General features: G+C 42.6%; 1 protein-coding gene across 6 annotated transcripts in view; it reads left to right on the top strand.

Annotated features, from left to right (window-relative positions):
* LOC125463480 (alpha-1,6-mannosylglycoprotein 6-beta-N-acetylglucosaminyltransferase B) overlaps nucleotides 1-27,533 on the top strand; it is an 875,834-nt gene that overhangs the window by 684,606 nt on the left and 163,695 nt on the right. For all 6 annotated transcript variants that reach the window (XM_059653747.1, XM_048554765.2, XM_048554763.2 and 3 more), the window contains one exon: nucleotides 15,886-16,019. In XM_059653747.1, coding sequence (XP_059509730.1) covers nucleotides 15,886-16,019 — 134 coding nt within the window. The remainder of the gene's footprint in view (nucleotides 1-15,885; nucleotides 16,020-27,533) is intronic.

Here is a 27,533-nt window from a genome sequence, read left to right as displayed (position 1 = left end):
GATGGATATCACAACTCATGACCACATCGCAATTCTACCACATGGTGCTGAAAACTATCTTTACATGCTTTCTAAGGAAAGGAATATGGAAATATTATTCTTTAAATGCTAGAATACCTAAAAAGGAAATTACTTCAACATCTGTCTTTCCAAAACCTGGAAAAATGTATAAATTTCTCAAAATTCAATATAAGTCAATATGAGAGACTTAGTTGTGCAGGTGCATTGTTTCTTGAGAGTGGCATCATAGGTAGACAGGGTGGTGAAGAAGGTGTTTGGCACGCTTGCCTTCATTGGTCAGGGCATTAAGTACAGGAGTTAGAGCATCATGTTACAGACATACAGGACATTGGTGAGGCCACATTCGGAGTATTGCACACAATTGTGGTTGCCCTGCTATAGGAAGAACGTTGTTAGAGTCGTAGAGTTATGAAGTTGTACAGCACGGAAACAGACCCTTCAGTCCAACTCATCCAAGCCGACCAGATATCCTAAATTAATCTAGCCTCATTTGCTAGCATTTGGCCCATATTCCTCTAAACCCTTCTTATTCACATACCCATACAGATGCCTCTAAAATGTTGTTATTGTACCAGGCTTCACCACTTCCTCGGGCAGCTCATTCCATTCACGCACCACCCTCTGCGTGAAAAAGTTGCCCCTTAAGCCCCTTTTAAATCTTTCCTCTCTCACCTTAAACCTATGCCCTGTAGTTTTAGACTCCCCCATCGGAGGAAAAGACCTTGGCTATTCACTCCTCGATGCTCCTCATAATTTTATTAAACTCTATAATCTTTATAAACTTCTCAACCTCAGTCTCTTAGGCCCCAGGGAAAATAACCCCAGCCCATTCAGCCTATTCAGCCTGTCCCTGTAGCTCAAACCCACCAACTCTGTAAATCTTTTCTGAACACTTTCCAGTTTCACAACATCCTTCCTACAGCAGGGAGACCAGAATTGCATACAATATTCCAAAAGTGGTCCAACCAATACCCTATACAGGCATAGCATGACCTCCCAACACCTATATTCAATGCACTAACCAACAAAGCCAAGCATACCAAATGCCTTCTTCACTATCATGTCGAAACGAGGATCCACTTTTAAGGAACTATGAACTTGTACTCCAAGGTCTCTTTGTTCAGCAACACTCCCCATGACTTACCATTAAATGTATAAGTACTACCCTGATTTGCCTTTTCAAAATGCAGCACCTCACACTTATCTGAATTAGACTCCATCTGCCACTCCTTGGTTCATTGACTCATCTGGTCAAGGTCCCATTGTACTCTGAAGTAACTTTCTTCACTGTCTACTACACCTCCAATTTTGGTGTCATCTGCAAACTTAGTAACCGTACCTCCTATGTTCACATCCAAGTCATTTATTTAAATGATGAAAAGCAGTAGACCCAGTTCCGATCCTTGTGGCACACAGCTGGTCACAGGCCCCTGATCTGAAAAGCAATCCCCCACCACAACCTTCGACCTGCCTTATACCTTCAAGCCAGCTCTGTATCCAAATGTATAGTCATCCCTGTAATCCATGTAATCTAACGTTACTAACAAGTCGACTGTGAGGAACCTTTTTGAACGCTTTACTGTAGCCCAGATAGATCGTGTCCACCACTTTGGCCTCATGAAAAGGTGCAAAAAAAATTTGCAAAGGTGTTACCAGGGCTGGAAAGTTTGAGTTATAAGGATGGGCTAGGACTTTATCCCCTGGAGCGTAGGAGACTTTGGGGTGATCTTGTAAATGGTTTATAAAATCATGATGGGCAGAGATAACGAGAATACCAACGTCTTTTCCCCGGGGTAAGGGAGTTCAAAATTAGAGGGCACAAGCTTAAGGTGAGAAGGTGAAATATTTGAAAGAGATCTGAGGGTCAACTTTTTCACACAGTGTGTGATGCACATATGGAACCAGCTGCCAGACGAAGTGGCAGAGACGGATACAATTACAACATTTAAAAGACATTTGGACAGTTACATGACTTGGAAAGGTTTCGAGGGATACAGGCCAAATGCAGGAAAATGGGATTACAAAGTGTAGAGCTGGATGAACACAACAGGCCAAGCAGCATCAGAGGAGCAGGAAGGCTGACGTTTCGGGCCTACACCCTTCTTCTGTTGCTAAGTTGCTTACAAAATGACCGTGTTATAGAAAATTTTAAGCTCACATTCTAAATCGGAAACACTGAATTTTGTTTACTCTTATTGCATTGGAATACTCATTCAATACAATGTCATTGCCTAAATGAAAAAAAGCCAACTTACCAGACGTATCTGCCAATGATTCACTAGGTATATTTAGCTGAGGTGTACATTCTTAAGCAGATCCCAAGTTCAACATTCTAGTCTCAGTGATAAGTTTACTATTAATGCTTTCAAAGCTTCTGAGTCAAGAACTAAAAAAAATGTTATTTTCATTCATGGTCATGGCTCAGCAAAATGCAGATGTGTGAATGTTAGGTGAAAGTATAAGGCTCCACATTAATACCTCTACCATTTTAATGAAAGAGTCAGTTGTCACTAAACATCAAGAGCCACAGATCGATAATGGACACATGTATGTCTGTTGTAGCCAAATCCTTGGTTTAAAAAAAGCCAAGTAATGAAGAGAGGGAAGGAAATTTGCAAGCAAAGAAAATGTGTGGTAATGTCAAGAGCCAGTGTCATCTCGGTTTACATCAAATGAAATTAACTCATTTATGTCAAGTTTTGTGAAAATCTGCAATTTGTTAATAAACTAACTGCCATCACATCGGCTCATACTCTCAGAAGTGACCATTGTATTTTAGCTGTATAATATGTACTCTTATGCTTGATATTTCCTTTGACTGTGCTACAAAAATCCTAGAATGAATTCTGTACAATAGAAATAGCATTTTCTATGATTTACGTACCAGGGAATCATAAATAATGTACCATAAATCCAAGGATAAAATCCATCAGACAGCATTATAGGTGAGAACTATTGACATTGTTTTTGTGTAACAACCATTGATTGAAATGAGATAGAATCTCGGAGATTAATGTCAATGATAATTCTGACATGGGTTATGACAGTTGTAAAATAATGATTAATGGTGACTGAAGAAGAATGGAGTGCACCAATGGACAAGCAGATGCATAAATTTTTCAATAAAACGAAGTAAGGATGTACAAAAACAATAATGCTAATAATATGTTATAAAAGCAAAGTACTGATGAGGCTGAAAATCTGAGAGAAAAATAGAAGCATCTGAGAAACTCAACAGGTCTAGCAGCATCTGTGGAGAAAGAACAAAGTTAGTGCTTTGGTTCAATATGACTCTTTGAGACTGGGGACTGGGAAAGTAATGGATTCTATGCTTTAGCAAAAGAGGGAAGGAGAAGCAAGTGATACAGGAGTGAAGGAGCCCCAGAGTAAAAGACTAAGGAAGTTTAATAGCAAGAGATTAAAAAATTGTTTGCACAGTACTGTCTTAAGTAGCATGGGGACTACATTGATTCCCCTGAGAATGTTACCTGCACAACCCACACTGGTCTCTTCAGAGGTGGAAACAAAGTATGCCAAACTGATAGCACCTAGTAGCATTCATTAACTGTCACTGGGTAATAGGCCACAATCTGTATAGCACCATTTGAAGTGGCTCGATGTAAATGCAGTTGGTAGAATGATAAGGTTCCTCGGATTATATCTTGGGATTGTATCTTTAAATGTGATGTAAAGTAACGGGGATCATGGAAGAAGGTATGTGATATTAAAACTTAATAACAATGACAGCAGTCACTGAATTCGTTATGAATACATTCTGAACATCCTAAATTTCCAGAAAGATGTTGTAGGATCAGATTGCTAACAGTTGTGCTGTAAATTGTCAGTTTAATTCTCAGGTGAAAAAGAACAAAGATCAAGAATTCCTAATCATCATTTTGATCTGGCTGCAAGGTTAATATGTTTCACGTTACGTTGAGGAAGAGGGCAGATTAAATCACTTTTTGCAAATTAAATGCCAAGTTTGCCTGTAAACCTCTGAAGTCAGCAGCCCTGTGAAATCAGCAAAAGAAATAGGCTGCTTGGCAGTGCCAGCTACTACAAATAGCTGCAGAAAAAAGCCTGTCTCTCATCAAAGAGATGCATTGAGCAGCTTTCTAAGGATTTTGGGAGATTGATCCTACCAATAGTCAAAGTAAAAAAAGAGTCACTGGAACTGGATTTATGCTGGTGGTAGATTTAAGAAACTCTCTGAAAACTGAAGAAAACCCTGAGGCGGTCACTCAGAGTTAATCCCTCGGGGTACAGGAACGCATTGGAAAGTGAAAGCAACTAGGGACTGTTTGCTAAAAGGATTGTACTTCCACAGAGAAATCAATGGCTGTTATTTAAAGTATAATTTACCTCAGCAAAAAATCTTTGTCAGTACTTTGTATTTGCCATTTGCTACAGTAAAAGCTTTAAAACACAAAGGCTGGTGTCAGTCTTTCAGCAAATAACTGAAAACTCAAAACTCTTTTTAAAGGTTATTAGTATCTATGAGCAGAATCTTATATGGTTCTAATAAGAAGGTCTATGGTGTGATATATGACAAAATCTTGCGACAGGTGTATCGAGGAGAATCTCAATTCTGGGAGCATTCCGTGCCATTTTTTATACTTTTTGCAAGTTGCATGGCAAGATTTTTACTAGGGGGCAGCAAGGTGCCAGCTTATGGGAATTAATGCTTTTGAAACACGTTAACAGCACAACTCGCCTCTTTAATATTTAGCCCCCTGTAATACCATTAAGAACCAACTCAATGTTGGGAAAACCCAATAAGGAAACTAGAGTGAGCATCTGGTGAATACAAATCAGAACGACTTCCATGTTGGAAACTGGACACCAACATCACAGCACATGCTCTGCACCGGCCACATAGCCCCATGTCCATAGACTTCAGAATTTGACATGTTCCAGCCTCTAAGAACCCGCAAAGCACATCACCAATTCACTTACAGGATGTGTCTACACTTGCCTTCATTGGAAGGGACATTGAGCATAAGGATAGGCAAGTTGTGCTGCAGCTTTATAGAGCTTTAGTTAGCCCATAATTGGAATATTGCATACAGTTTTGGTCACCACACTACCAGAAGGATGTGCTTGCTTTGAAGAGGGGACAGTAAAGGATTATCAAGATGTTGGAGATAATGGGAACTGCAGATGCTGGAGAATTCCAAGATAATAAAATGTCAGGCTGGATGAACACAGCAGGCCAAGCAGCATCTCAGGAGCACAAAAGCTGACGTTTCGGGCCTAGACCCTTCATCAGACCCTCTGATGAAGGGTCTAGGCCCGAAATGTCAGCTTTTGTGCTCCTGAGATGCTGCTTGGCCTGCTGTGTTCATCCAGCCTCACATTTTATTATCTTGGGATTATCAAGATGTTACCTGGTATGGGGGATTGTAGCTGGAAAGAAAGGTTGGATGGACTGGGTTTGTTTTCACTGGAACGTATGAGGTTGAGAAACGATCTTATAGAAGTTTGTAGGTTTGTGAATGGCATGGATAGAATTGCAAGAATGAGGCTTTTTTCCCCAGGGTGGAGTGGTCAATTACTAGGAGACACAGGTTCAAGGTGTGGGTTGGGGGTGGAGCAAAGTTTAAAAGAGTTGTGTGAGTTGTGGTTTTTCACCCCAAGGGTCCTGAGTGCCTGGACGTGCTGCCAGAGGACGTGATGGAAGCAGCACAATAGCAGCATTTAAGAAGCACTTGGACGAACACATGAATAGGAAAGAAATAGTTGGATATAGATCCTGTAAGTGAAGACAGTTTTAGAACGGTAGGGCAAAACATGTCGACGCAAGTTTGGATGGCTGAAGGGCCGATTCCTGTGCTGCGTTGTTGTTTGTTCTTTGCTCAATGCTGCACCTCAGGCTGCACCAGCAGCTACTAATCAATGTAATGCTGTAGTATGGATATTGCGTGCTCGGAGACACATACCTAGTTCTTGGACTGGACCAGGCTGACTTTCATGTTGTTCTCTGACTCTCAGCCTCATACAGTCTGCGCCTACCTGAATTCTCACAGCACCTCTGCCCTGTCTCGCATTGCTTTGTCTTTTTGCACTTTGCTCCCTCAATTGGAGTTACCTGTCATATACCATTGCTGTCTCTTGCCATGCCAGTTAGCACAGATTTAAAACCAGGAAGACTGTATAGTTGTCAACAGGCCTCAGTTATATCAAAGGAAATAACCTACACTCAAGGGTTTCTTTCACAGTCAGTCAAGGGCAGCTTCCAATAGTAGTCCAGGCACTGCCTAGGTCTGTCAGTGTCAGGATCCTTTCCTCATAAAAGTCGAACGATGGGAAGTGCACTTCCCATCTTGACTCTTTCTGCCTGCCATTTTCCTCATGGAGTTACAGAGGTGTAAGTATTGCGGGAGATGAAAGTGGGTGGCACAGGAGTTTTGGTGTTGGTGGAGAGCTGACGCGACTGAGTGAGCACACATTGCAGAGACCATGGAGGGTTAGTGGTATCTGGGGTTGTGTAAGGTGAAAACAGTCAGGGAGATTGTTACAGACAATAGTGAAAGGGATAGACCATGAGCCTTGGTGGGAGGGGTGTACAGTAGCAGACTCAGTGAGAATGCCAGGTATTGCAGAGAAGAAAATGGCATACATTGACGGAGTGGTGAAGGACACTGATCTTCTTGTTACAGTACTGAGCATTCTTCCAACAGCTGAGTCTGCTTTAATTAGGGTGGCAACTTCACATGTCATTGTCTGGTGTCATAGACTCCTCTGTGGGTCCTAGGTGAGGACGAAGACCTGTGTTGACACCATCCCCTTCAGCAGGATTTCCAAACCTCTGCCCGAAAAGGTGGGATGTAGATTTCCCCCACCTCTCATGCCCAGGGAAAATGGCCCACCTGGACTGACAATGTTTGCCCAGGTCCATGACAGCCTTTTTAAGATGGCATGGATATAAGGGACTTTTAGGTGAATTCTGGGATATCTGCTGAGTGACAAATTGTTCTGCAAATACCTTGTGAGTAAATCAGGTTGGAAATTGGATGCCGTAGTGGGTGGTCATTACTTAATAAGGTGAGGTTGTTATGATAAGGTGAGAGGCCTCATGGCAGTAAATCAAAAGAAAACTTAACATAACATGGATTTAGCCAAAAATAATTTCAACCCAAAGTCAGACTTTTAACTGTATTTTTAATATGTAAATCTGTAGCTAGAATAAATATCTCATTCTTCATTCATTTCTGATTATAACCAGGTCCAACATGTACCATGAACTCAACATTTCAAAAAAACAGTGGATAAACCTAGTAGTTCTTACATCAGTGCATGATCAGTGAGGAAATTAGAATGATTTGAGAGTTTAAAAAAAAGGCTTCTGTCTTCTGCTAATTATGACATTGTTTTGATAACTGCTTAATTTATAGTTTTTGATATATTTCACTTCAAAGTTAAAAGCTTTGTAGCTTGAAAATTCATCAATTGTTTAAAAAGTCATATTGTACAGAGAAGCATTTCAATGTAATCATTGTTATTGGTATTAACATTTTTTGCAGTGAAAATTTATACCTTTATCTAATTTTACCATTGCACGGTTTGATTACTTCTGCTTTGGTTTTGCATTGCCAATTGACACAATGCACCCAAGCCTACCTCTTATAAAATGTCAGGTGGGTAGTTGTCAGACTTATCACAAGATCATTTGGAATTCGATTCCGTTCTGCAGGAAAGCTGAGTTCAAAGTGAATTGATGATGCACGCAACTGGATACCTCGCTGCTCCAAATCTGCAATGATGCAGAAAACCTGTCAAACAAAACTTTCCAACTGCAGAAAATATGAAATGTATGGCTCCAAATGTCATCACCATGAGAATGATAATTATTTTCAGGTGTGACAAAAATTAAAGCAGCCCCTAAAGGGACAGTGTTATAATCAGGATGCTGTGTGGCTGGGAGGGGACACTGCAGGCGGTGGTATTCACAGATGCCTTCTGATCTTTTTGTTCCTGCTGGAGAGGTTGCTCATTTGAAGGGTGCTGTCAAAGCTTGATGAGTTTCTGCAATGCATCATTGAAGTACTAAAAACTACTGCCACTGTGTGCTTGTGGTGGAGCCAGTGAATGATTAAGGTGCTGAATGGAGTGCTAATGAAGTGATTTGCTTTATAGTTTTGAGGCTGTTGAGTTTCTTTAGACTTACATTCATCCAGGAAAGGATATTCACACTGCTAATTTGCACCTTGTAGATAGTGGACAGTGTTTGAAGAATCAGGAGGTGAGTTACCCACTGCATGGTTCCTAGCCATAGACAGGCTCTTGTAATCATAGTCTTTATTTTGCTGGTCCAGTTCAATTTCTGGTCAATATCCTTTTGTGGTGTGGCTTAATACACACATCTGAGTTAGAGTTCAAGATAGACTAATCGATCAGAACACGAGGTCAGACTTCTTTCTTACATATTGAGATTAAATACATCAATACATATATTCAGAGATATACGAGGCTCTAATCTAACTGTTACATTATAGAAAGACTGCGCAATGAATTTGACCCCCTAAATCCTAGTCATTCTACTCCACATTCTCGCTGCACATATTTCTAACATTCACTTGTCTAGACATCAGGCTTCCCACTGCGTCTCAGATAACAAAGTGTGGAGCTGGATGAACACAGCAGGCCAAGCAGCATCTCAGGAGCACAAAAGCTGACGTTTCGGGCCTAGACCCTTCATCAGAGAGGGGGATGGGAAGAGGGAACTGGAATAAATAGGTAGAGAGGGGGAGGCGGACCGAAGATGGAGAGAAAAGAAGATAGGTAGAGAGAAGAGTATAGGTGAGGAGGTAGGGAGGGGATAGGTCAGTCCAGGGAAGATGGACAGGTCAAGGAGGCGGGATGAGGTGGTAGGTAGGAAATGGAGGTGCGGCCTGAGGTGGGAGGAAGGGATGGGTGAGAGGAAGAACAGGTTAGGGAAGCAGAGACAGGCTGGGCTGGTTTTGGGATGCAGTGGGGGAAGGGGAGATTTTGAAGCTTGTGAAGTCCACATTGATACCATTGGGCTGCAGGGTTCCCAAGCGGAATATGAGTTGCTGTCCCTGCAACCTTCAGGTGGCATCATTGTGGCACTGCAGGAGGCCCATGATGGACATGTCGTCTGAGGAATGGGAGGGGGAGTTGAAATGGTTTGCGACTGGGAGGTGCAGTTGTTTGTTGTGAACCGAGCGGAGGTGTTCTGCAAAGCAGTCCCCAAGCCTCCGCTTGGTTTCCCCAATGTAGAGGAAGCCACACCGGGTGCAATGCATACAATATACCATATTGGCAGATGTGCAGGTGAACATCTGCTCGATATGGAAGGTCATCTTCGGGCCTGGGATAGGGGTGAGGGAGGAGGTGTGGGGCAAGTGCAGCACTTCCTGCGGTTACAGGGGAAGGTGCCGGGTGTGGTGGAGTTGGAGGGCAGTGTGGAGCCGACAAGGGAGTCGCGGAGAGAGTGGTCTCTCCGGAAGGCAGACAAGGGTGGGGATGGAAAAATAGCTTGGGTGGTGTGGTCGGATTGTAGATGGTGGAAGTGTTGGAGGATGATACGTTGTATCCGGAGGTTGGTGGGTGGTATGTGAGAACGAGGGGGATCCTCTGGGGGCAGTTGTGGCGGGGATGGGGTGTGAAGGATGGGTTGCGGGAAATGAGGGAGGCGTGGTCAAGGGCCTTCTCGACCACTGCGGGGGGCAAGTTGCATCCTTGAAGAACTTGGACATCTGGGATGTGCGGGAGTGGAATGCCTCATCCTGGGAGCAGATGCGGCGGAGGCGGAGGTTCCCTAACCTGTTCTTCCTCTCACCAATCCCTTCCTCCCACCTCAAGCCGCACCTCCATTTCTTACCTACCACCTCATCCCGCCTCCTTGACCTGTCCATCTTCCCTGGACTGACCTATCCCCTCCCTACCTCCTCACCTATACTCTCCTCTCTACCTATCTTGTTTTTTCTCCATCTTTGGTCCGCCTCCCCCTCTCTCCCTATTTATTCCAGTTCCCTCTCCCTATCCCCCTCTCTGATGAAGGGTCTAGGCCTGAAACGTCAGCTTTTGTGCTCCTGAGATGCTGCTTGGCCTGCTGTATTCATCAGCTCCACACTTTGTTATCTTGGATTCTCCAGCATCTGCAGTTCCCATTATCACTCCAACTGGGTCTCCATGTGTTTCTCTCTCTCTTTCTTCTTAGCTCCGTTCACACAGTGGCATTTATGCCCAGGTGAGGAGCAGCTCCATGCCGTCATCACCAGATTGCTCAAGGATCCTAAACCCCTTAAATAACTCATTTACTGAAGCTTTTCTGCCCCATCATAAACACGAATTTAATAGTTATATGAATTTTCAAATGAGTTATCTAGATTAATTTACATTCTTTTTACAACATAACTGTACACTTTTTCTTTGTCACTGCCATTCCTCCCCAAATATTTTATTTGAATCATCTGTCTCAGTGGGTGAGCATAGAAACAATTCAAGTAGAGCTGGTAAATTTCCTTTTCTTTTGTTGGATTTTGTCGGATCAATAATGTTTGCTTGAGTGCCTTGCACTGACATAATGGCTGGATGTATGAGAAAGGTGGGTTGTTTCTTCATCTTCCTCAATAGCAGCTGGCTCAGGTAGTGGTTTTAATGGACCAAGGAGAGAGTAATGTTGTTTGTCCAATATGTCGTTGTCCCCATATAAAGAAATATGTTCCATTACAGTATTAACCTGTTCTTCAAGGTTCATTCCAAAGAATGAACATGTTGGCTTGGAAGCAATTTAATTTGATGCTGAGTATATGTTTTAGACTGCAACATCTCTTTTCCCATGATTAAAACGTTGTAAGCGCAAAGCTGGACAGTTTGATGTGGAGTTTTGGAACCACATCTGTGACAAGATACCGAGCATTAGATTGCTTAGAATTTTGTGTTGATTTTGTATAATACAGTACATTGTCAAATGAGAGGTCTCTCTCCTCTGGTCAAATATTTATTTTGCTCTTTACAGAGTTAACACACTGGTTCTTCATTATCAAAAGGGCAAGTTCAGAAATGATAAAGGTATTCCTTTTCAAATATGGGTGAAGGATTTCTGAAACATCTGGGGGCAGAAACTTTCTTATAATTGCATCAATCAATAAGATTCATTGATTTTTTTTACTGCAAAAGATGACTACTGTTACATTTTTTTTGTGGTGATTTTGTTTTCCAAATCTGAAATAATTTTCCTGCTGAATTTGACACCATGTGGTCAAATTCATGTATTTTCTTTCGAGCCAATTAGTTCTACTGTAGAGATTAAAAACAGTATAACTTTTCAGTAGCTGACTTTAAACTTCCATTTCTTGTTCAAACCATCAGAAAAATAAAGATTGAATGAACTTCACCATTAGAACTCTGAAATTTGTAATTCCAATAAACATTTTTTATTCCTGAGCTTTTTCTCCATTGATTTACTTTAAGCCTGTTGATGAAAGATTTTGTTAACTTGCGTATGATTAATTTAGTTGTCCGTTAAATAGCTTAGAAATTATTAAATCACTGTTAGGAGTCTCAGATCTGTCTTCCAGCCTAGTTTTCAGATAGTAACAAACATTCCTCTAAGGGATTGAATTCATTTTGTTGCCCAGTGATCAGCCTCCTTTCATGGATGCTCAATTTGGATTTAACTCCTTGCCTGGTTTTACGGCTCTCAATTTTTCTCTTAAAGCTTCTTTCCTTTATTACTGGCTGTAAAAAAAACCTTTTATTTCAAATTAATGTTGTTTTTGATAGATTTTTTTTCAATAAATGCTCAGAGATGCCTTTCCTTCATAATAGATGGACAGTTCAGTGGTGTTTCTGGCATGTCTTAAAGTTATAATAATTTTTTTTGAAAAGTGACTCTTTTTTGCAGTTCTACTCTTTTCCAAATGATTGCAGGTCTGTTTCTTGATCTTCACTGTTATCATAATTTTCTTGGCAGTGGTCTTATTGCTGCCTTCATCCTCTGTTGTGTGGATTAATGTTCACATCAATGAATTTGGTTCAAAATAGACTGGTTGAGAAATGTTTAGCTTAGACTTCATTATGAAGCTGTTTGTTATACATTCAAGCTAAATATTACAATACACAATATGTAGAGATGTACTAGAATATAATCTTGCTGTTCGGTTTCAGAAATACTGCTCCGTGAACTATACTAACTAGTGCTATTCAATCTGCCCCATGCAGTTTCCTACACATGTTTCTATAACTGTGCGGTTAGCCTTCAAGTTTCTGCTTATGTTCCCCTGTGCTTCTCTCTTCCTTCACTAACTCCACCCACACTGTACTCGTTATACCCAGTGAGCAGCAACTCCATGCCCTCACCATAAGGTTAGTCCAGGACCCTGAAGCCCTTGTGGAATAAATGATATTCCCCCGACCACAACGTTGATAGTGGACAATTCAACAATAGAAATGCCTTTAGATGTTAAGGGGAAATAATTAGGTTCTCACTAGTTCATGACTGTCATTATCAATCACTAGTGTTACATGAATGTTACTCCTCATTTATCAGACTATTATTACAAACTACAGTAATCTATGCCATTTTTGATCTTCAGTAGTATCTCTGAAAAACACATTTTATCACATTTGTTGCAAAGTTGTGTATGGTAGTTGTGAACTGAAAGGCGGGAAGTTAGAACTTACTTTTGAAAATGATTGAGGGAAGAGTGCATTGTCCCTTTAAGAGGTGATGTGCTTTTCTAAGCTTGGAGATATAAACAAAAGTGTCTGCAAGCAGCTGCAGATGTACAGACAGTTCTGTAATTAAAGCGTATGTATCAATTTGATGTTAAGACAACGAGCTTGAATATCAGCGAATTAATTTTAACTATGCGCTTAGAGACTGAAAACCAATTGATTTTAAATCTGATGATGTTGACAACCTAAGACCAATCCTATTATAAGAAAATTGACAGGTCATCAAGGGTTTAAAAGAAGTGGGCATTAGAAAATTGGCGTGAGAGCGAACTGCCATCAGAAGTGTAAAACATTGGTTGTCACAGAAACCTTTAAGCTCTCTGATTAAGCACTATCTAAGAGGAACCGCGGCACTCTTAACTAATATTCTTATACTGGAATTTGATGGAAAGAGACGTTTTGGACACCAGAATTTGACGGAGAAGGTGTACCTGGCTAAGGGTCAGAGGAGAGGGCAGAGTATTCAAGAAGTTGCATCCTGACTGTAGTTTTGAGAGTTTAAGCTTAAATTTATTTTTTTCTTATTATTTTGAGTTATTTAGTGGCATTTGTATGTATTAGAACAGCATACAATTAGAATTTTGTTTTATTCAGGATTAGTTAGTAGTTAAGGGGGAATTGTTCTGTTTGTTAAAAGATCTGTTAATTTGTTCACTGTTAGCATTAGATAAATAAATTGGTACTTGTTGCTTATTGAATGAGTGAAAGGATTACATTTTTAACAGATTGGGAAATGAAAGGTAGGTTGTACCATTTTTCCAATTCCCTTTAGCAGATTACCAAGTGAGCTTCTCTGGCTGTTTCAGTTTTAAGAATCAGAAGGGTAATCTCTCCGTAACACATTCATATACATGAGTGGGCTCTGTTATCCACATCATTCTACATGTCAATATGGACATTGACTGTTTTCATTTCTGTGGTGCTGTGGATTGTAATAAACATTTTACAATCATCAACCAGCATCCCATATCTTACTTTATGATTGATGGGAGATTATTGGTGAAGTAGCTGAAGATATTTGGACTTTGAACATGACCCAGAGGAATTCCTGCAGTGATGTCCTGCGGCTGACATGATTGGCTCCCAATGGCTACAACCATCTTCCTTTGTAGTAGGTTTAATTCAACTAGTAGAGAGATAAACTTCCGATCTCTATTGATATTTGTTTTGCTAAGACTTTTTGATGCCATGCTCATTATATGCTGCCCTGATGTCAAGGGCTGTCACTCTCACCTCAATACTTTTTCAGCTCTTTTATCTATATTTGGTAAAAGATAATAATGAGATCTAACTCTGAGCAGCGCTAGTAGAATCCAAGCTGAGCCTTATTAAGCAAATTATTGTAAGTATAGTTCTGTACACTGTACTGACAGCATCTTCCATCATTTCCCTAACAATAGGGAGTAGACTCATGGGGCAGTATTTGGTTGGATTGGATTTGTTCTTTATGTCAACAGGATATAGATATCAATCCTGTAACTGTACTTGAACAGTTTGGCATGGGGTTAGTTCCAGAAGGCAGGTTTTCAGTACTACTGCCAGAATGTTGCAAGTCCCATCGGCTTTGCTGTATCCAACGCCCTTTGTGACAGCTTGATCCTGGATTAGTTGAATGCTTGGATCTGTGACACTGGAGTCCTCCAAAGGAGGCTGAAATGGTTCATTCACTCAACATAGCTGGCTACTGGTGCCTGCAAATGCTGCAGCCAAATCTCTTGGCATGTTGCCTGCCCCCATTATTGAAGATGGGAATATTTATGGACCTTTTTTTCTTCCAGGTAGTTGTTTAATTGGCAACATTCTTTTGTGATCGGATGTGACAAGGCTACAGATCTCTGATCAGATCTTAACTTTGCAGATTGCTGAACTCTGCATATTGCATGCAGCTTCTGCTATTTAGCATGCACCTAGCTCAGTCTTTTATATTTTCAACCGGTTAATAGCTCACTTATAGATTTGCTTGTTTGTGGCATGCTCTCCTGCACATTTCATTAAACCTGCATTGATCCCTGGTTTGATAGCATGGGTAGAATGAGGAATATGCTGAGCCATGAGATTACAGGCTGTGGTTGAATAGAATATTGCTGCTGATGATGGCCCACCATGACATGAGGTAACCAGTTTGAGCTGCCAGATCTGTTTCTGAATCCATTTATCACAGTTTTGGTGCAACATGGCACACTGCACCTGAGTGTGGGTCTTAGCTATCAAAAGCACTGTCACTACTATCTATACTACTGTGGATCGTCTGACAAACCACTCTTTAAGATGGGCATTAAAGTTCTACATGCAGTGTATGATCTGTGCTCTTAGTAGCTTTGGAGGGTACTGATTCATTAGTTAAGGAAGACCAGGAGATGATAATCAACAGGATGCTTCCTTATCCATGTTTGACCTGGTGCTATGAGACTCTATAGGAAGGAAATGCAACAGACGCACAAGGCTACTTCCTGCCGAGTGTTTACCACTGAGCAACCACCTCTGGTTTGTCGGTCTTGTGGGTGGGCTCCCTTACCCAGGAATAATGATGATGGAATCTGGGATAGTATCATTCAGTGAGTATGATTGTAGGGTTGTAGATGGATTGGTGCATGGAACAGACCTATAATGTTAGTACAAGCCCCCAGACATTCCAAGAAGGATCAATTGAACAGAGTGTGCTAGTGTCATCTCCAGTGCCCAGGTAGATGTCAAGTGGTCTGTGTAATATTATTCCTTTTCTACTTTCTGTCATCGTTCGATACAACTGAGCGGAATTGCTAGGCCACTTTAGAGGGCCGTAAAGAAACAATCTCATGTCTGTGGGTTTAAACTCATGTATAGGAAGGACAGGTAAGGATGTCAGATTTCTTCATCTAAAGTCAATTCAACAGTACAGTGCAAGAGAATATGCAATTCAGAGTTAACCAGGCAGATTGAGGAAGCAGTGCTCACTGCTTTGGAGCTTTCCTTTATCTGTAGTTTTTAACAAGTGAAATGAACAGAAAGTCATTTTGCAGAGGAATCACTATGCCTTTTCTTTGCAATAGCTGATGTTTGGTGTTCTTGATAGGATGTATGCAGGGCTCACAATGGAAATGTGCACACTGAACTGAATAGAGATTTCACTTGAAATTCACATATGGCATTGACCTTTTATACTACTATTTTGCTTTTTAGGTGTCGGATTCGGGTGATTGACACATTTGGCACAGAGCCAGCCTACAACTTTGATGATTATGCAAATCTCCATGGTTACCGAACAAACTGGGGTCACTGGAATCTCAACCCAAAACAGTACATGACTATGTTCCGTAAGTAATGATTACGTCAATATTATAATATAATTATTATATTAGTATTATAATATGTTTATATTAATGCCCCAAGGGAAGACAAATCAACGTAAAACAGCATTTGAACCCTGTGACTGACCTTTGGAATACATAAAGTAATAGCTTGATAATTTTAAAAATCTTTTCTAAATTTACTCTAAGTGTTTTCTTCCACAATAATGTTACAGGAACAGCTGCACTTTGGGTTAATATATAAAACAAAAACTTTAGCTTGCTTAAGAGATTATCTTCATTGTAATTGTAGATAAGCTGTATGTTATAGTTTGATTTTAATAACCTCTGACTAAGCAAAGACATGTGTCAAAAGGAAATAGCTGGCCTAGCTTTTGAAGAATAGGGTATTTAAAAAACTATTGTCTCAGTCTGATTTCTGGCTTCATTAAACATATTTATTTCAAAAATCAGTTTTCCGTGTGTTGCACTGCATATTGGTTCACAGAGACTCATCAACATAAAGCTGAGTTAATTAGATGAGTTCTCCTTAAGAGGATGCATTCCCGCCACTTGTGATAGATTTTTCATTTTAGGTTCTCTTCGACCAAAATTCAAACATGCATTGACTATTTATATGAGAGAAAGTAGGAACTGCAGATGCTGGAGAATCCGAGACAACAAAGCGTAGAGCTGGATGAACACAGCAGGCCAAGCAGCATCTTAGGAGCAGAAAAGCTGACATTTCGGGCCTAGACCCTTAATTTCTGATGAAGGGTCTAGGCCCAAAACATCAGCCTATCTGCTCCGAAAAAACTGCTTGGCCTGCTGTGTTCATCCAGTTCTACACTTTGTTGACTATTTATATCACTATTTTCGAATGTGCTGCATTGCATGTGGAGCTTTTGCTACAATTCTTTTCCTCTTTGCTTGTGTTGGACTGAGCAGGTTAAAAGAAAAATCCCTTTACATGTACATCCCCTACCAGGATGGTCTTGGGGCTCTCCGTTTCCTCCACGAACAAAGGCCTGAACTGTCTCCTTTCCACCAACAGCCTCCTCCATCTGGCTGAGCTCATCCTCACCCTGAGCAAATTTTCTTTTAACTCCTCTTATTTTCTTCAGGCCAGAGGGGTGGCCACAGGCACGCACATGGGCCCCAGTTATGCCTATCTCTTTGTGGGGTATGTGGAACATCCCTTGTTCCCGTCCTATTCCGGTCCCTACCCACAAATCTTTCTCTGGTATATCAATGATATCATCAATGCTTCCTCCCTCTCTCGTCCTGAATTGGGGAAGTTTATTAATTTCACTTCTGCTCTCACCTTCAACTGGTCAATCTCTGACTCTTCCATTCCCTTCCTTCACATCTCTGTTTCCATTTCTGCGGATAGACTGGCCACCAATAGCCACTATAAACCCACCGACTCCCACAGCTACCTGGGCTATACATCCTCACACCCTGCTTCCTGCAAAGACTCCATTACATTCTCTCACTTCACCCATTTCCATCACAATTGTTCGGATGATGACAACTTTGACAAGGGAGCCTCTGAAATGTTCACCTTCTTCCTCAAATGAGGATTCCCCAGCACCATTGTTGACAGAGCCCTTACCCATGTCCAACCCAGCACCTGCACTTCTGCCCTCACCATTCTCTTCACTCTGGCAACAAGGATAAGGTCTCCCATGTCCTTACCTACTATCCCACCAGCATCCACATCCAGAGCATCATTAGCTGCCATTTCCGTCACCTCCAGCAAGATGCCATCACCAGACACATATTCCTCTCCATTCCCTTTTCAGCCTTCTGCTGGATTGTTCCCTCTGGGACACACTAGTCTACACGTCCTTCACTCCCAACACCCCCCACAGCCTCACAGCACCTTCTGCTGCGACCATAGGTGTAACAGCTGTCCATTTATTTCCTCCGTCCTCAGTATCAAAGGTCCCAAACTTACCTTCCAGATGAAGCAGCGCCTGCACTTTCCACTGTCTGGTCTACTGCATTTGCTGCTCACAATGTGGTCTCCTCTACACTGGGGAAACAAAACAAAGATTGGTTGATGGCTTTGCGGCAGAACATTTGCATTCCTTTCATGAAAAATACCCAGAAAGTCCAGTTGCCTGCCACTTAAACATACCACCCTGTTCCCTGACCAACATCTCTGTGGCTTGCTGCAGTGCTCTGGTGAAGCTCAGCACAAGCTGGAAGAACAACACCTCATTTTCCATCAGCAGACACTGCGGCCTTCCAAGCTCAACATCAAGCTGAATAACTTTAGGCCTTGAGCTCTCCCTTGTCCTGAGCTCAACTCCCACAACCATGCCTTGTTATCACATGGCCTGCTATTGCACGTCACCCATTGTTAACCACTAACAGTCCCCATTAACAGCTAATCACCCTCCTAGTGAGATTATTACCTAATCCTTTGTCTGTCTAACTGCCACTGCGTTTCTCTCTCTCTGGGCTCCATCTCCATCTATCATTTATTCTTTACCAACTCCCCCCACCCCCACCGACCCTAAGTTTTGCATATAAACCAACATTTTCCTAGCTACCATCAGTCACTCAACTCAAAACAGTAAGTCTGATTTCTCTCCACAGATACTGCCAGATCTTTTGAGCCTTTCCAGCAACTTCTATTTTTATTTCTGATTTACAGCACATGCATTTCTTTCGGTTTTTATTGCATCATCCAATGCAATAGATACAAAACACAATTATCAACATATTATGTAACCCCAATTCTCTATTGTCATTTGGCCACTTCTTTCCTTGACTTCAATGCATTTTCTCAGCAGCAGACATATTTATATGAGCTAAATAGTTAAAGCAGCTAATTACAGAATGCAATCAAATTTATTTATATCTATTATATATTATAAATGAAAAGGGTTACAAGATTATTGTGAACTGCCTGCAAGTATTGCTGCAATGGACCATGTTACGTGGTCTGTAACAACATGAGACAACCATTAACAGGCGGTTTCAGCAAACTAGATATCTGGAAAGAGATAATGGGAACTGCAGATGCTGGAGAATTCCAAGATAATAAAATGTGAGGCTGGATGAACACAGCAGGCCAAGCAGCATCTCAGGAGCACAAAAGCTGAAGGGTCTAGGCCCGAAACGTCAGCTTTTGTGCTCCTGAGATGCTGCTTGGCCTGCTGTGTTCATCCAGCCTCACATTTTATTATCTTAGATATCTGGAAATGCCTTTTATTGTTTTTTTTGCATCAGTTGACCTCATAAATTTGACCTAAGCTTAAACTTAATTCCTGATGCTAAAATAGAATACATCTAACCTCTTTAAATGACAGGGTTTCATCTGAAGCTGCAAATGGAAACACTAACAGCATTATTAGTGCAGCCGTATTTAACTAGCCCAATTATTAATTGGATTAAGATAAACTAAAAGGCTGTCATGATATAGAAATATTAAAGGAAATTTTCTGAGTATCCCAATCCAATTCATATCAAACCCACGAACACTTCCTCCTCATGTACCTAAAGCTTTTGATCGTCTATGAATCGTGAACCAATTACAACAAGGCAAAGGATCTTTGACTGCTGAAGCCTTTTTAAATGGTCCAGGTATAAAACACACTAAACCATTGAGATTAATCCAGGCCATTCACTGGTTGGTACAAATGCCTAGTTTTGCTGGCAACTTTTAAAGCCTTGCATGGAATCTTCCCCTCCCTCGTGTGGTGTGAGTAATAACAAGGGAAGTGGGACAGTACAGTGTGAATGAAAACCAGAATCTCAATATCAAGAAAAAAAATTCCCTGTTAACCCTTCAAGCTGTGAATGGTGACTTCAGAGTTTCACCTTTGAGCAATGACCACCTCATTTCTATGCACTTGCATCTCATAAATGCCCCAACTTGCTTTCATTATACATCATTTCCAACTGTCCTCTCCAACACTGAGAAATTACAATGTTCCAATTTCCCAAATGTCAATCAGACAATGTCCTTGCATTCTCCATGGCCACCATCCTCATTGAAACCTCATCCGCAACAGTCAGCATCAGCAAGACCTAACACTTCATCACGCCAGCTCTCATGCCATCTCAGGCACCTTCAACATTTTGTAGCTCAGGAACATTTTTGACTTGCATGCTTCTACAAGGTCACCAATTAGGATACACACACACACACACACACACACACACACACACACACACACACACACACACACACACACACAGATTTGCTGCTCAAATAATACTTGCAACGAATGGTTCTTAGCTCATTTTCTTTACCGCTTACTTAGAGATGGCCAAGCTTTCTGTACTTCACATTGTTTTCTTAGTATGAACTCACTGACTTCAGCACTAACTCATGGGTTGCAGCATTTGCATGGTCATATTGCATTCATACCACACAACGTCTTCAGTGCTCAGTTACAAGTTGCCAATCCCTGTGGCTTGCATTGCTTTTTAACGCAGAGCGCAAAGACCAAGCAGTTTGTGGCATTGGGGAGCACTGACCAGCCAAACTATCAATTAGTTAAGAGGTGCACATCTTGCTGTGTTAGAACTGCTGCATTATCAGAGTTTACTCAACAAACATTCCATGTACACGACAAACATATGACCATGTGCATCAGTCAAAAGGAAGCAATCCTTCAGGAAACTACTATCAATCAATAAGTAACACTAGAGTGTTTCTTCCATCATTGGCAGTAAGGAACCTGATTTCCATTAGGCCCCTACCAGTCTTGGACTTCTTGACCTAGTCATTAGGCCAAGATTTCCTGCAATGAGATAAAGAAAGGAATTGAGTTGGATGAAATTAGATGGAAGAGCAGTTAGCTAAGGGCAGGAGGGATGATGAGGTGTCCCCAGTAAGTGAGTAGGAAGTGTGGAGAGCAGGAAGGGTTTGCAGTTTGAGAGGATGAGATTGGTGAGAGCAATTAAGTGGCAATGTTGCATGACATTCTGAGAGGCCTCTGCAATGTCAGTTAGAATCAATAATGATTGTGTAGGTGTGTGGTAGCAGAATGAAGATAGTCACACTTACCCTTGCAGAGCACAGAAGGTCATTGACCTATCCTGCACAGATCCACTTCAGTCCAGACCCAGTACTGACCCAGGCTGTCATTTTGGCTCAAGCTGACTGACATTATGGTCTCCTGTGGAAATCAGCTAAAAAGAAAACAGCCCTTCTGCTCACCAACCCCTATGCCAACCACATCACTTGCCCCCCACCCTTGTCCACCTCCTTTCCACCACCTTCTTCACTACCCTGTTCTCCTTCTCTCCCTAACCATCTCCCCCAACATATCCCCCAACCTGTCCAACCTGTTCACCACCCATCTCCCCTTTTCCCCCACCCTGTCTACCAGCTGCTCTGCATCCCTGTCCACTCCTTATCCAGCCCCGTTCACCCCTTTTCCACACCCCCTTCCAGCTCCTGTCCACCCCCTCTCTCCAATCTCTCTGAAGCCCCCTCCACCCACTGTGCACCCCCTGAGCACACCTTTGTCCACCACCCTCTCAACTCTCTGTCCACCCTTCTCCAAACCCCTCTCCACCCCACTCCAGTCCCCTCTTGACTCCCGGAGTCCAGGCCCTGTCTACCCCCACATCCACCCTCTCTCCAAACCCTTTTCCACTCCTGTCCACCCTCCTCTCCACCCACATGTCCACCCCCATCCATCAGTCTATTCACCATTCTATCCATTGCTCTGTCTGCATCTAGCCAAGCTGTTCCAGTACAGCTACAAGAATGTCATTGGCCCAACAGTGTGGAGAATTGTCCAAGTATGTCCTGTATACAAAAGGGAGGACACATTCAACCTAGCCAATTACCACTCCATCAGTATACTCTTGACCATTAGGAAAGTGGTGGAAGGTGTCCTAAATATTGCCATCGAGCAGCACTTACTTAGTAATAACCACTTAGTTCCTAATCTCATCACAGCCTTGATTCAAACGTGGATAAAAAAGCTGAATTCCAGAAGTGAGGTGAGAGCAATTTCCCTTGACATCAAGGCCATGTTTAACTGAGTGCAGCATCAAGGAGCCCTAGCAAGACAGAGCTCAGTGGGAATTGGAATGAAAACTCTCCACTGACCGGAATCATGCTTGGCACATAGGAAGATTGTTGTGATTGTTGGTGGTTAATCATCTTAGCCCCAGGACCTCAATGCAAGACTCCCTCATAGTGGCCCAGACTCAACCATCTTCAGCTGCTTCATCAATAACCTTCCCTCACTACGAAGGTCAGAAGTGGGGATGTTCCCTGGTGATTTCACAATATTCAGCACCATTTGTAATTCATCAGATTCTGAAGCAGTCTGACTCCATATGTACCAAGACTGGACAACATCTTGCTTGGAATGATGTGGTAAGTAATATTTGCACCACATACCTGCCAGCTAATGATCATTTCCAATAAGAAAGACCCTACCCATCATCCCATATCATACAATGATCACCATTACTAACCTGCTAGTATGCACATTTTGTCTCGAATTTAATGCTTCCTCCTGGACCATGCTGAGCAGGTGGCAGGTTGGGGGAGCATGTGTATTGGAGCAGGACATGTTGGGTTGGAGAGCCCCTGATATCCCCAACGACTCCCCTTCCCCACTAAATCAGCGGAGAGCGGCGCGAGCCAGGCGGACGTGAGGTCAGGGCAGAGAGGCAGTTGGGAAGGTAAGTGAGTGCTATTTAAGTACTTACCTCGAAGCCAGTGGGTCCTTTTTGCAGCGGAGTGCTATTTAAGTAGGTGTGTTCTTAGCCCCAGGTCCTACACGGTAGGGCCTCCCTCCCACCCTCCTCCTCTAACCTAATGAAGAGTCCACAGACTCACAGCAAACACACAAGGGCTGAGGGAAGTTCCTGGTCGGTAAAGTGCGAGTTTTCGGTGAAGAGGCTCAGTGAGGATAATATGCCACTGTTGAAGAGGGTGAAGACATGACTGCCAAGCTGATTCAGTGTGCTGCATGCATGATGTGGGAGGTCAGGGACACTGATGATGTTTCTGGCTCCTATAGCTGTGGTAAGTGTGTACACATTCAGCTTCTGAAGGAGGTTGTTGCAGCACTGAAGAAAGAGCTAGAAGACCTCAGGCTCATCCGAGAGAATGAGAATTTTCTGGACAGGACCTTCAGCAAGGTCACTGCACCGAGGATACCTGAAGAGAGAAGGGGGATGTCGATGACAAAGGAAGACATGAATGAAGTACAAGTGACCCCAGGGGAAGCACCCGTTGTAAACAGGCTGACTGTCTTGGAAACTGCCGAGACAGATGACACTGCCAGTCCGAGAGGTGGACAGGTCTGCAAGTCAAGAATTGCTGTAGAAGCAGAGCCGAGAAGTCAGACATCACGGAGAGCTGTGGTAATAGGGGACTCCATTGTGAGAGGGACTGACAGGGGTTTCTGCGGCAACAGGTGAGATTTGAGGATGGTGTGTTGCCTTCCTGGTGCCAGGATCCAGGACGTCACTGATAGAGTGCAGAGAATCCTCGAGGGTGAAGGTGAAGATCCAGAGGTGATGGTGCATCTCGGCACTAATGACGTCAGGAAGAAAAGGAGGAGCATTCTACAGCGGGACTTCAGAGAACTCGGAAGAAGGCTGAAAAGCAGGACTTCCAGGGTGGTTATCTCTGGTTTGCTTTCAGTTCCTCGGGCTGGAGAGGGCCGGAACAGAGAGATAATGGACCTGAACGTGTGGCTGAGGGACTGGTGTCGGAAGCAAGGATTTAAATTCTTGGATCACTGGGGTATGTTTTGGGGTAAGAATAAATTGTACAGGAGGAACGGTTTGCATTTTAATAATCGGGGGACCAGCTTTCTGGCAGGCAGGTTTGCCACTGCAACACAGGTGTGTTCAAACTAAGTAATGGGGGGAGGGGCCAAACTGGAAATTTAAGAATGAAGTTAAAGGGAAAGTGAGAATAAGAGAGGTTAAGAAGGACAACAGAATCAACAGAGCAGAAAACTCAAGAAGGGATTGTACAGTATGGCCAAGTGAAATAAGGATTGATAGGAAGGGTGAGGGGAGAAACAAATTAAAAATATTATATATGAATGCACGAAGCATAAGAAATAAGGTGGATGAGCTTGAGGCTCAGTTGGAAATTGGCAAGTATGATGTTGTGGGGATAACTGAGACGTGGCTTCAGGTGGACAGGGCCTGGGAAATGAATATGCAAGGCTATACATGCTATCGATAGGACAGACTGGTGGGCAGAGGGGGTGGGGTAGCCCTGTTGGTGAGGAATTATATTCAGTCCTTTGCGAGGGGGGACATAGAGTCAGGAGATGTAGAGTCAGTATGGATAGAGTTGAGAAATTCTAAGGGTAGAAAGACCCTAATGGGAGTTATCTACAGGCCTCCAAACAGTAGTCAGGAGGTAGGGTGCAGGTTGAATCAAGAGTTGAAATTGGCCTGTCACAAAGGTATCACTACAGTTGTTATGGGAGATTTCAACATGCAGGTAGACTGGGGGAAACAGGATGGTACTGGACCCCAAGAAAGGGAGTTTGTGGAGTGCCTCCGAGATGGATTCTTAGAACAGCTTGTACTGGAGCCTACCAGGGAGGAGTCAATTCTGGATCTGGTGTTGTGCAATGAACCGGATTTGATCAGGGACCTCAAAGTACAGGAGCCATTAGGAGGTAGTGACCATAATATGATAAGTTTTAATCTGCAGTTTGAGAGGGAGAAGGGAGAATCGGAAGTGTCAGTATTGCAGTTGAATAAAGGGAACTATGGAGCTATGAGGGAGGAGCTGGCCAAAGTTCAGTGGTACAATACCCTGGCGGGGATGGCAGTGGAACGACAATGGCAGTTATTTCTGGATATAGTGCAGAAGGTGCAGGATCAGTTCATACCAAAGAGGAAGGAAGATCCTAAGGGGAGGCAGGGGCGGCCGTGGCTGACGAGGAAAGTTAAGGACCGTATAAAAATAAAAGAGAAGTATAACATAGCAAAGTTGAGTGGAAAGCCGGAGGATTGGGAAGCTTTTAAAGAGCAACAGCGGAAAACTAAAAAGGCAATACACAGAGAAAAAATGAGCTATGAAGGAAAACTGGCCAAAAATATAAAGGAGGATAGTAAAAGCTTTTTTAGGTATGTGAAAAGAAAAAAAATGGTTACGACTAAAATTGGGCCCTTGAAGTCAGAAACGGGTGAATTTATTATGGGGAACGAGGAAATGGTAGATGAGTTGAATAGGTACTTTGGATCTGTCTTCACTAGGGAAGACACAAGAATCTCCCAGATGTAATAGTGGCTGAAGGACCGAGGGTAATGGATGAACTGAAGGGTATTTATATTAGGCAGGAAATAGTGTTGGATAGACTGTTAGGTCTGATGGCTGATAAGTCCCCGGGACCTGATGGTCTGCATCCCAGGGTACTTTAGGAGGTGGCTCTAGAAATGGTGGACGTGTTGGTAATTATTTTCCAAGGTTCTATAGATTCAGGATCAGTTCCTGCGGATTGGAGGGCGGCAAATGTTGTCCCACTGTTCAAGAAAGGAGGGAGAGAGAAAACAGGAAATTACAGACTGGTTAGCCTGATGTCAGTGGTGGGAAAGATGCTGGAGTCAATTATAAAAGATGAAATTACAACTCATTTGGATAGCAGTAACAGAATAGGTCAGAGTCAGCATGGATGTACGAAGGGGAAATCGTGCTTGACTAATCTTCTGGAATTTTTTGAGGATGTATCTATGAAGATGAATAAGGGAGAGCCAGTGGATGTAGTGTACCTGGACTTTCAGAAAGCCTTTGATAAAGCCCCGCGTAGGAGATTGGTGAACAAAATTAGGACACATGGTATTGGGGGCAAAATACTGAGTTGGACTGAAAATTGGCTGGCTGACAGGAAGCAAAGAGTAGTGATAAACGGGTCCCTTTCGGAATGGCAGGCAGTGACCAGTGGGGTACACAAGGTTCGGTGCTGGGACCGCAGCTGTTTACGATATATATTAATGATATAGACGAAGGCATTAGAAGTAATATTAGCAAATTTGCTGATGACACAAAGTTGGGTGGCATTGTGAAATGTGAGGAGGATGTTATTAGAATACAAGGTGACTTGGACAGGCTAGGTGAGTGGACGGATGCATGGCAGATGCAGTTTAATGTGAATAAATGTGTGGTTATACACTTTGGTGGCAAGAACAGGAAGGCAGATTACTATCTCAATGGAGTCAAGTTAGGTGAAGGGGAAGCACAACGAGATCTAGGTGTTCTTGTACATCAGTCAATGAAAGCAAGCATGCAGGTACCGCAGACAGTGAAGAAAGCTAATGGCATGCTGGCCTTCATCACAAGACGAATTGAGTATAGGAGCAAAGAGGTCCTTCTGCAGCTGTACAGGGCCCTGGTGAGACCGCACCTGGAGTAGTGTGTGCGGTTTTGGTCTCCCAATTTGAGGAAGGACATTCTTGCTATTGAGGGAGTGCAGCGTAGGTTCACAAGGTCAATTCCTGGAATGGCGGGACTATCATATGTTGAAAGATTGGAGCGACTAGGCTTGTATACTCTTGAGTTTAGAAGGATGAGAGGGGATCTGATTGAGACGTATAAGATTATTAAGGGATTAGACACTGTGGAGGCAGGAAGCATGTTTCCGCTGATGGTTGAGTCCAGGACCAGAGGACACAGTTTAAAAATAAGGGGTAGGCCATTTAGAACAGAGTTGAGGAAAAACTTCTTCACCCAGAGAGTGGTGGATATATGGAATGCTCTGCCCCAGAAGGCAGTGGAGGCCAACTCTCTGGATACTTTTAAGAAAGAGGTAGACAGAGCTCTTAAAGGTAGTAGAATCAAGGGTTATGGGGATAAGGCAGGAACAGGATACTGATTGTGGATGATCAGCCATGATCATAATGAATGGTGGTGCTGGCTCAGGGGGCCGAATGGCCTACTCCAGCACCTATTGTCTATTGTCTATTGTCTAAATCCTGGGCAGGAAGGACTGATAAATGCCTTCTCATTGAATTGAAGATAATTTGTAAATAGCTCAACGACTGACTTAAAACCGTGGAATTTAGAGTTAAAGGAAAATGGTTAAAATTGAGCTGGGACTGTTTAAAATGACTACCAAAGTCCCCTGGTGCCAAAGTCAGCAAAGGGCTGCCAAGCGTAATTCCCTGGACATTAAAAGGGTCATTATCTGGAATCTGCAGCTCACAATGAAACTGCCAACTATCTCTCCATGCGGATGACACTTGAAACAAAAACATCAACACATTATACAAGTACAAGGATGAAACCACCCTCAGTACCAACCTCAATTATTAACATCAAAGAGTAGCGGGGAACTCTGTAAATGGACGTCAAAGCTCTTTTGAAAGAAGCATTATCCCCATTGTGGGCCATCAGCAAAGTTTTGCCTCAGTGAAACTTACCAAGCTCCAAGAAGGACATAAAAAAATGCAAAGTACCAGACATCGGCACAATGGCTGTCGCAGACTCACCCAACTCAACAAACGTCAAGGAATTACACATTGGAACCTGTGTTTCAAGTGAGATTTCAAGAGCAATATTGTTGATGAGATGCATCAGTG

The sequence above is a fragment of the Stegostoma tigrinum genome, chromosome 22, assembly GCF_030684315.1.
Source record: "Stegostoma tigrinum isolate sSteTig4 chromosome 22, sSteTig4.hap1, whole genome shotgun sequence".
NCBI classification, from domain to species: Eukaryota; Metazoa; Chordata; class Chondrichthyes; order Orectolobiformes; family Stegostomatidae; genus Stegostoma; species Stegostoma tigrinum.
The sequence above is the reverse complement of the archived record's forward strand: the minus strand, read 5'-3'. Positions and strand labels throughout refer to the sequence as shown.